General features: G+C 41.1%; 1 protein-coding gene across 11 annotated transcripts in view; it reads left to right on the top strand.

Moving 5' to 3' along the window:
- nav3 (neuron navigator 3) overlaps positions 1–11,144 on the top strand; it is a 372,135-nt gene that overhangs the window by 338,940 nt on the left and 22,051 nt on the right. For 7 of the 11 annotated variants that reach the window (XM_046378519.1, XM_046378520.1, XM_046378521.1 and 4 more), the window contains 8 exons: positions 407–832; positions 1,642–1,683; positions 3,859–4,016; positions 4,569–4,763; positions 5,285–5,337; positions 6,292–6,315; positions 7,754–7,777; positions 7,947–8,024. In XM_046378519.1, the coding sequence (XP_046234475.1) occupies positions 407–832; positions 1,642–1,683; positions 3,859–4,016; positions 4,569–4,763; positions 5,285–5,337; positions 6,292–6,315; positions 7,754–7,777; positions 7,947–8,024 (1,000 nt within the window). The remainder of the gene's footprint in view (positions 1–406; positions 833–1,641; positions 1,684–3,858; positions 4,017–4,568; positions 4,764–5,284; positions 5,338–6,291; positions 6,316–7,753; positions 7,778–7,946; positions 8,025–11,144) is intronic. The other 4 variants (XM_046378515.1, XM_046378513.1, XM_046378522.1 and 1 more) reach the window with 3 other exon arrangements.

Here is an 11,144-nt window from a genome sequence, read left to right as displayed (position 1 = left end):
CAAGTGGCCTGACAGATTAGGTTATTTAAAGTCACAGGGATGAAACGGACAAAGCTGTGAAAGTGGATGTGTCGATGCATATTACAGAGAGTTCAGAGCTGAGTTTGCTGCAAGGGATAAATGTGTTGAGAAGTGTAATCTGTCTTTTATCTGTAGTTTAAAGTTAGTGTTGCAATAAAGATGGGGGCATGTTTTAGTAATTGTTTTCTACCCTACCGCACTGATCCTCGAGTGTCTTGATGCGTGTGACCAATGCAGTAATAAAATTATATAATCTCAATGTAATCCACTTTCTCAACCCCAAAGTATTCCAAAATCTTTAATTTTCCAGTATGGATCTTGCAGATGCTCATCACTAGCCCTTTGAGCATTTCTAAATGACTGCACCAACCTCTTTACCCCCCAGATTGTTTGGCACCAAAGCCAGCAGCAAGGCCAGCTCTCCGGGCACGCCCGACTCTGGCAAGTGCCCCTCAGTACTGGGCAGCCCCCACGGCACGCTGGCGAGGCAGGCCAGTCTGGACTCGCCCTCCTCTGGCACTGGGAGCCTGGGCAGCGCCGGCGGCCTGAGTGGTGGCAGCAGCCCACTGTACGGTAAAACCCCAGACCTGTGCACTGACTCCCCGGCCTCCAGCCCGGCCTCTGGCCTCTCCCTGCCCTCCAACGCTCGTCCTTGGCCTGCCTGTAGCTCGTCAGCTGGTAGCAAGGACACACTGAGCTGCCAAAGCATGACCAGTCTGCACACCAGCTCTGAGTCCATTGATCTGCCGCTGGGCCACCACGGGCCCAAGGTCACGCGAACCGGCAGTGTCAAGTCCACCCTGTCTGAGGGGTGAGTAACAGGGAATACGATTTGACTGAATCGTATTCATTGTTTCATTTGAGAACAGAGACAAAAGGTACTTCTCCCTACCCTTAGATATAAACATATAGTGCAGAGGAAGCCTCAGTAAAAATAAAGAGAAAACAATACTCATCCAGCACACAGTTGGTTGGATTTAAGTTTCTTTTTCTGGTGTGGTTTTGAAAATTATTTTTTGTAAAATCAGGACATACTGAATGTCCTAGGACTTTTTCCTCATTTATTGCACCACAGCACATAGAAAATGACTAATACCCTGACCTTTATACTACTCAGCTGACCTGCCGCCCTTTCCACAGGCAGTCTATTGCAGGTACCATGTTTCTGGGATCATTATTAAAGGCATTTAACACAGTTAGGCCTGTATTAGTTTTTGGTCCAAAGTCATGCCAGAAAAAGTACCACAATATATTCCAATCATCTCAGACCCTCATTCCCATGAGAAGACTTAATCAGGGTGTTTCCATTGTTTTGTCCAAACAATGTGCATGCAGTACATCACAGAATGTCAAATAAACAGGGCACAATTTTATTTTCCTTTATTAGGTTAGCTGTAAGTCTCAAAAATGAAACAATTGATTTAAGTGTTGCCTGTGTTTTATGGTTGTTGTCTGTTGTACTGTGATGCATTAGTAATGTCTTTCTTTTCTCCATTGTGTATGTTTTTGCATATGCGTGTATGTCAGAAGTCAAATTCGTAAAAGTCTTTTTCTTGTGTATCACAAAAACAGATGTTTTCTGGTGTTCATCTAATTCACTCATCCTCTGTGTTTTAACAGCATGCCTCTTGACAGAAACACGCTTCCCAAAAAGGGACTGAGGTACAACACATCTGCAGCCAGATCCCAGTCTGAGCTGTTCTCATGTTATGCACTAGCATAGCTCATATGTACACATTTGCATGAACATTTTGATATTAAATGTGCTTTGCATGTTGTTGTATGTGTAGCATGGTGTGAAACCATCTATAGCAGTGATTCCCAACTAGTGATACCTGTACCTCGAGGGGTAGCCTTACTTACAATTTAGATTCCTTATGTAGAGGAAGCTGTGTAACACCTGGCTATTACTAACTTCGCATGAAGGTAAAGTGAAAACAGGTGGATAATGAATGAACAAAAATAGCTAAAGGTAATGGATAAACAGGTGAAATAATTAGCTAAATCTTAGGGATAAATTATTGCAACATACAAGTTATCCAAAGTAATAGATAAACACAAAACAAATAGTTAACAAGTAAAGTAGTGAGCCTAAATCACAGATAAACATCACAGATAAACAAAGAAATTAGCTTTAAGTAATGGATAAAATGTTGAAACAGTTATCTTAAAGGTATCAAGGTCTTGTTTAGTTGTCTTTAAGTAATAGGCAAAGTTCATCTTGCATGGCTGTGGGTGAACATCTGAAAAAAAGGCTGGGAACCACTGACCTGTAAATGTGATTATGTGGTGCAACATTCATACTGCAGAACCAGATTTCTACACAAATCACGCTGTGTCAAGCTGTGGATTACATGATGTTTTTTTGCAGAAGACAAAATAGAAAAATACCTTTGGATACGCTGCTCTTATTTTTTCCAGCATATTTTGGGCAGTTTATGTACCCAGTAGAAGTTTCTGACTTAATCAAGGTGTCTTCCCATCCCTCTACAAAATACTCTGGTACAGAGCTGATTGTTTGAGGTACTCCTTCATGCCTCAGGACTTTGTACCAGAGATCATGAAGTCCAGATTAGTTTATAACTCTTTAAGTGAAACAAAATATTCTGATGCAGTATGAATGATGCCTGAGATGATCGGGCAGAAATGCTTTTGTCCATCTGTTTGTATGTTTGCTACTCTTTCTCATCACATTCTCATCTCATGCACTGTTAGAAATGCTGCAAACACAGACGCCATGACAGAGCAGTTCTTCCTCAGCTCCCTGTAATGGACTAAACCTCCTGATGACATTTACACTGTTGGCCAAGGGGAGAAGTAGAACGGATACTTTTAGCAGGGACTAAAGGGACTGAGACAGAAATACCATAACCGATTCATCACAGTACCTCTGCAGGGAATGACCACTCCAGCCAATTATTCAGTACTTCTGCAGAGGGGTCAGATGGGGCGTGCTGGTTTTAAAACCATTCTTTCATTTCAGTGGCATATGGTGCCTGTGCTTTTTGGGACTAAAAGCATTTGATCTTATACTACACTTTATGTCTGTTGGATGTGATGTTCAATACAGACGGCTATTTTTTCTTAGCAATTTTTCTGACTACAAATTTTTATGGCCATCTGTTCCCATCTTAACCAGGCAGCATTTTTTTGCCTGATCTTTAGATTTCTTATATAACTAATAATTGCCCCCTTTAATGATGTAAATAAGCAAGCTGGTCCAGCTTATAGTCATTGTGTAAGCACTAAGTACACTGAGTCAAACACTGACCCTTGGATTTTTCAGTCGGTTCCATTTCAACTCCAGAGGGGAACGAATGCTGCTGTGTCACATCATTCAATTCACTCTTAGACACCCAATCCCTGGTGGACAGAATGTGAAGCACAGACGTGCAGGACTGGAGCAGGGTCAGATGTGACAAGCGTAGTAATGGGTGCGTTGGAAGGAAGACGGCGCTGAAAAGGGATGAGTGCAAACTCAATTATCATCCTCAGAGGATTAAATATGGCCGATTGTCATGTCTGCGATAAGGGGCCTTCTGCTGCTGAGCCTTTTTGAAGCTGGGGAGAGAAGAGATGAACGGCAGTGTCAGTGTGTTTGGCAGCTTTGAGCCAGAGCAGTGTGTGTGTGTATAGATGACTGTGTATAGATGCATGCATGAGAACATCTATGTGGTGTGGCTGCATGATTTTTGGTTTTTTTTTTTTTTTTTCAATCATTTGCTCACTATTATGTAGTGCTGCAACTATTTTGTCACCACAGAACTTCACTACTTGGACTTTCAGATATGTCTTCTTTATTTGCCTTTTGGTTTACTGTGTCTTTGTGGGTTTCAGGTATCCTCCGTCCTCTCGACAGACGTCCCATGAGGAAGGGAAGGAGTGGTTAAGGTCCCATTCAACAGGGGGGCTTCAGGACACAGGCAGCCAGTCCCCGCTGTCGCCTCCTGGAGCTTCCTGCACCACCACTGGAAAATACCACTACTCCAACCTGCGTACGACTATACACTCTAATTGTAGCACATTTGAAACAGATAATTGAGTTACAGTATGTCCATAGGCAGAGAAAAACCAGTTTGCACATATGATGTAATTTTCACAGTAAGAGATGACACCAACTATTTCTAATGGTCTAAAGTGGAAAAATAAATAATAATCAGCTGAGTGAGAAAGAATCAAAGACCACCAAAACCACCCTACAAAGACATCTAAAGCCTAATGATCCAGATCTGCAGCCCACACAGACGTTTTTCAGATTGTACATGAGCTATGTTCACAGATCAGTTGTTTTGCAATATAGAATAAAATTTGTTTCATCAAAGTGTCTGGGTCACTTTGATCCAACCAGGGAAACCTTAACTTTAATGTTTTCTGTTCCTTAAAAGGGATATTGCTGTGATTAAAAAAATGAATGAATTAAAAATTCACAGCATATTTATAACATTATTTAACAATGAGTGATCACTGAAGAATTTTACACATGCAAAAACTTCACTGGAGGAAAATATAACATTGATCTTGGTGGCGGGGGGGGTTTCTCTGTGCAGTGAGCCCGACTAACATCAGCCAGTATAACCTGCCGCCAGGCAGCAGCAGCATGAGCCGCTCCAACAGCATCCCTGCCCAGGACTCTTTCGACCTGTACGGAGAGGGTCACCCACTGGGTGGCAGCGCAAACTCCCTGGAGGAACGACCACGGGCCATAAGCCGCTCCGGCTCCTTCAGGGACAGCACTGACGAAGGTAGGACACACTGCGTGACATGCTCTTAAACACACTAAATGAAGTGTGCTCCAAAAATGACCTCCCTACTCAGAAGCCATTAGAAATATTTTTGGGTCCACATTCACCAAAGCAAAGTCCCATAAGTCACCGAGTGCTTTAATACAAGATTTAATGGGCTCTCACTGTGTGTTCATACTGCGAGTGATTTGGCTGATGGCTCGCTCTCTTCTGATCTTTTTGTGGGTGATGAAAGAGGCTGTTACATCCATACAGAGGTCCCCTTTTTTTTACTGTCTTTGTCAAACTGTTCACAGCTGGCATCAGCTAAGTCAGTTACCATAGCTATCAAGCTCTGACCGGTCAGCTGGGTAACTGAGAATATATAAGAAAGCAGTTAAAATGACTTTCATTACATCTCATTCAGATTAAACAGAAATTTTAGAATTTTGTGTGGTCGCATATTAATTTTATCTGTAGCGTTGCTGCACTTTTTATATTCAGATATTTTTCTAAACTTCATTCTCTATTCATGCTTACAGTTCACGGCTCTTCGTTGTCTCTGGTCTCCAGCACGTCTTCGCTGTACTCTGCGGTAAGTAGCCGGTCAGCTTTTCCTCCTGCTTATGCAGTTCCACAGACAGTGCTAGAGTTACAGTCAGGTGTTGCACATGTAAAGCTATTTTAACGTGTTGTGAACGGTTTTGCTCTTAGTGACAAATGCACCGAGAATTACGGTCCATTCATCTCTGTGGAGTTTTTTTAACCACTTTTTCTTAAACTGCACCTTGCAAGCAGTCCAAAAACATCAGTTAATCAATTTAAAGCTACTAGGACTTGTTCTCCCCAATGTCTCAACTCATTGTTTTTAAACTCAGTACAGCTCACACACTTTTCCAATATTATTACAATACAGTCACTTTATGTTTTCCAGCTGCAATTTCCCAGTTATGGGACTAATAAAGGATTATGTTGTCTTATTTCTGTTTTGTCTCTTCTGCAGTACAAAAAAATAACTTACCAGCCTTGCGTGCTTCAAACATTACTTTGGCAGATAAGACTCTAGACAAATCTTGAGGTTCTAATAGCACAGGCAGAGCTCCAGTCTTCACGTTCAGTGAGGCAGCAGATTAGTTTGAGGGAGAAAGATCGATTACCACTCACCTCCGTATGTTTCCAATTGCGCTCACGAGTTGCAAAGGAAAGGCCTGGATAAATGGTGGAGATAGTTTTGTTTACAAAGTTTTCCCTCAGGTCAGCTTCATCTGTTTGTTTCGATTTTTTTCCAAACAATTTCCCATTTTCTTTTCTGTCCGATTTTATCCACCACAAGGCCAGCAATATTTTCTGTCACTTTAATCACATTTTAATTAACATTTCATTTATTTAAATTCTCTCTGGCTGTGCTTTGGCCATTTCATCACTTATCTTTTCTGACACTGAAATACTTCTCATCTTGTACATTCTAATTCATTTATGAAAGATGGTTGACTAACACTCAGAGCCGATATCTTTTTTCATTTAAATTGCATTTGCTTCTTCCTTACAGACGGAGGAGAAAGCACATTCAGAGGTAAGGATGGATAATAATCCATCTGTCTGCATGTCTGCTTCTCTTTGCCACCTCCCTTCTGCTCATATAAACAGTGGGGGCTTGAGTGTTTTGCTCATGAGTACCTCAAAAGTAGCTCTCACTTAATTTCAGTTTCCTGATTTTATTCTGGGATTCATGTCCATGTCGCACAAGTGTGTTTCTTCTGCTTCTGTGTATGTATGTCTTTGTGTTTGTTTGTCTTTCTGTCTTCCTGTCTCTATACTGAGAGAATCTGTGTATGTCAATCAAAGCACAAACAGTGATATTTATCTAGCAAAATTTGGCCCATTTTTAATGATCACTCTGAATCAAAAAGTATTTAAACACAAGAAAAATGACAGTGGACAAAATGATACCAAGTTCAACAACAAAGCAGTTTTACACCATGTTGCATTGCTTTTTATTATCAGTAAGTCCTATCCATTTATTTCATCTTGATCATAAATAACCATACCTTACTGTGTTTCACAGCTGATATAATCTACTCATTACAATATACATATGTAATGCATGTTCTGCTCTTTGGCTATGTACAACAACCCTGTTAAGTTTATCACTGATTCTTCTTTGATTTTCCAGATTTATGGTTTGATTTTCTGATTTCTGTTCCTTTTTCCCTGTTCTCTGTCTTTGCTTTAAGCTCTAGCTTGGATTAGACAGTAAAGGCAAATACACTGCAATGTTTGTTTGAACCCTGCCAGATGGGTGAAGTTTAGCACTTTGAGACAGCTCATACAGTGCAAACGTATACCCAGGCATTAAACTGTGCAGTGACCCTATTCCAGTTCTTTTCCCTTCAAATGTGACTCATATTTGATGTTTTCTACTTTCAGATCCTGAGACAGGTGACCTGCACATGACTTGAATTTGTCACCATTTGCTTGAGACATGTGTTGATATGCTGGCACAGCAGTAACTTGGCTAAGCGTTGTTGGCATGGAGGATGAGAGGCAACAATCAAAAGAATTCATTTATATAACTTGAATGTAATTCTCGACTGACTGGAAATCTAAATCTAATCCCCTAACATGTGAAAACTGTCAATGAAATGTCTGGGAAACAAGGGATATATTTCTTTGCCATATGGAATATACCCAAGACAGACATAAACAAAAATCCCCCCAGAAATCTCTAAGAATAAAGATCCGCAGTCTTTTTTTGTCAATACTTTGTTGTACTCGTGTTATCCACTTTGCTAAACTGACACATCTGGCACTATCAAGTATTTGCAAATACCGTTTGACCCAGGTTCAAGAGCACTTCCCTATATCTCTGGCTTCACTCCTTACACTCTAACCATGAGAAAACCAAAGCTGTGGCTTGTGATAACCACTTTCCCTCCAGCCACATCAGTACAAGCTGTTTGATGGAGCCATGCAACATAGTGTTAATTTTTACTCTTCTCTTTTCAATCAAGGGCCAAACAGTCCAAAATTCCACGGTAATCCCCCACACTTTGTGTTCACACTTCACCCCAGTGTCTTTTTACACAGTTTTACCATTTAACTGCACAGTTACTGTGCCTCTTTGCATTGCATTCAGTCTTATTGTCTTTTTGCTTGTATAGGGTCAAACATACATTTACCGCTGTACTTTTCTTCCCCAACCAGCAAATCAGAAAGCTGCGTCGGGAACTGGACGCCTCTCAGGAGAAGGTGGCGACCCTGACGTCTCAACTGGCTGCTAATGTGAGTTTGTTTACTTCAAAAGACGCCGTCTAAACAGCCGGCTCATTTGCATGATAACCTGCTGTCAGAGAGCTTTTATGAGAAATGTTGCCTTTCGAAGCTCTGGAAGGAATATAAATCTTTGAGACACCCACTAAATCCTTTTCTCTGTGTGTGATGCCACCATGCGTGTATTTAAGCCTTTGCTTGTTTGATTTTGTTGGTGTGTTTTTTTTCCTGAGATGGGATGTTTTCTAACGTGTGTCTGTGTATCCACGCTACAGAGAGTATTGTCTCATTTCTTTTGTCTCAGCCGGTGGGGTCTCAGCCAGAACAGGAGCCTCTCCCAAATTCAGCGAAGCAGGGAGAATCAAATAGAGGTAGACGGGCGTCGAAAGCGAACAGGGAGATGAGGATAAGTGAATCTAGACTCAGTTGTGTCATGCGTGGGTGAAACAGAGTGAGATACAGAGACCTCCAACCCCTCGATGGAGCTGACATTGTGCTCAGATGCAGATAGATAGACAAACTCCAGAGTGGGACGCACCCCCCTCTCACCCACCCTCAATGCCAAGTGCCTGATCAAGCGTGAAGGCAGACAGGGTCTTTGCTTTGGTCCGACGCTTTGATCGCAAAGTTATACAGAGCTCAAACTAAAGGCTAAACTGCAGGAAAACTTGACGAATGGCAGATGAAGAAATGACTTCAGCATGTAAGAGTGATGTCAGGACAGTTAAACAACTTTAGGTTTGTTTTAGTTGTCAAATTTCTTGATTGTGAGTCTCACATAAAGCTTCACATTTTCTGTATTTTCAGTGAAATAATTCACCATTCATTAGTCTTAAAAAAGATTTTTCATATCAAAATCTGTTTATAGGTGTTGGGGAATACTACTGCATATGTCAACGGAGTTGCATAAAAGTTTTATTGTCTTAGGGAGCTGAGTCCTCAAGTGATGTCACTTGAGTCAGCATTGGATGGCTCTGAGGAAAACAAGTTTGAAAATGACAAAATGTGTTGGTGTGAAGGTGAACTCAACAGACCTCTGTAGCCCGTTCCTCATCTCTGCTTAAGGCTAGAGGCTACATTAGCCACTATTAGTAGAACATACATATAGACAAAGGTATTGGGACACCTGACCATTACACCAACAGGGACTTTAATGACATTGCATTCTAAATACATAGACAGCTTTGCAGCTAACACAGCTTCCACTCTTTTGGGAAAGCGCTGATGTTGGATGAAAAGGCCTGGCTGGCAATCTCTGTTCCAGTTCATCCCAAAGGTGTTCGTTGGGGTTGAATTCAGGGGCTCTGTGTGGACCAGTCAAGTTCTTCCACACCAAACTCATCCAACCATGTCTTTATGGTTGGATTGCTTTTTGCACTATGGGCACAGTTTTGATGGAATAGAAAAGGACCTTCTCCAAACTATTGCCACAAAGTTGGAAGCACAGCATTGTCCAAAATGTCTTGGTGTGCTGAAGCATTAACATTCCCTTCACTGGAAGTAAGGGGCCTAGCTCAGTTTGTGTACCTATTTTGTCGTGTAGTGGGATTATTTAAAAGTCTCATCCAGACATGTTTTGAAGTATGTACAACTACTGTAATTTCCGGACTATTGAGCGCACCTGAATATAAGCCGCACCCACTAAATTTAAAAAAAATAAAAAGTTGTACATATATAGGCCGCAATTGTCTATAAGCTGCAGGTGTCCACGTTGTCAGTCTCTCTTTCATTGTCGCTCTCAATGTGACTTTCATCTTGAGGCAAAATCCATAAATAGTCGCATCACTGTTTAAGCCGCAAGGTTTAAAGCGTGTGAAAAATGCAGCGGCTTATATTCCGGAAATTACGGTACTCTGTTATGACTAATATTTTGTTTAAAGTGGTGTTCCCATATAAAAAGTTATTTAAAAAAAAAAAAACTGAAAATGAAAAGTACTGATCTAATCTTCCTCCCTCGTTAAGAAATTCTGGATCTATGAATCACAAGCTAGGTCAACTGGTGAAAAAGTGCACCAAGACTGCAGGTGTTAGAGGAGATATGGAGAGATTCAATCATAATGTCAGGTGTTTGAGCCAGACTCAGTTCACCAAAATCTGCAACTACCAGATGTATCAGAATGGTACATAGTTAGCATCTTTTGTTTGTTGTTTCTTAGCTTGTTAGCACATAACTGGCAGTGGCTGACGCAGTGTTTGTGGTTGTGAGACATCCAATCATATCTGCTATGATGTTACAACGTATTCATATCCTGATAGCCAACCAACAGGGCTCCAGACAAACTGTTCCACTGGTAGTACTGGTGCTTCCTGCTTTTTCATCTGGTTGCATCAACTTGTAATTTGGTCACCCCACCCCACAAGAATTCATACTGAAGCCAGCCAGCTACCACAAGCTAGCTCAAGTAATAGCTGAGGGGGGATCATCTCTGACTGTGTTGTACTGGAGCTGCATCACACTGTATCTTCATGACAGCGTGGTGGGTTGCTGGTGCTATAAGCTCGTCTTATCCTCCCAGTGAGGAGTGTGACTGGAAATGTCCTCACATGGGCTCCACCCACAGTCGAAAACTTGACACTCACTGTGACACCGCTTAATCACTTCAGCCTGAACACATGTAGAAATATATGCATTTGTACAAGAGCCTACACACTGGTAGATGTTTGCATATAATAGATACTTTGATAGCACACACACTTAAGAATGATCTGTCTTTGACACACACATTGAGGCTGTGATGTGCAAGACTCGCTTTGTCACCAGAGAGAGAAAAAATGATATTTTCAAAATGTCAGCCTCTTAGGAAGAGGGCAGTATTTTGAGGACATCTTACTTCCCTAATGTGATATTATGTAACACTAATTTCTTTGCCATTTATTCTTTAATGCGTGTGTGTTATGGTGTGTATACTTTAAAGGTCGTTTCATTTTGGCTGTGACTTGAGCACATTCGGTCTTATGATTTTAAAAAGAGCTTCAAATTTTTCTCAACCGACTGAAGAACACAATCCTTAGAGTTTATCCATGAAAATCTAAAGTCATGATAAGCCAAATATATATTTTAAGCTTTAAGGGATCTTTTTGAATTGAATTTAGATCTTTAGTAAAGTGTTATGGATCTGTCAATACCCTTGG

The sequence above is a fragment of the Scatophagus argus genome, chromosome 22 (genome assembly GCF_020382885.2).
Source record: "Scatophagus argus isolate fScaArg1 chromosome 22, fScaArg1.pri, whole genome shotgun sequence".
In the NCBI taxonomy this organism is placed as follows: domain Eukaryota; kingdom Metazoa; phylum Chordata; class Actinopteri; family Scatophagidae; genus Scatophagus; species Scatophagus argus.
Note: the sequence above shows the minus strand (reverse complement) of the source record. Positions and strands in the feature narration are given on the sequence as shown.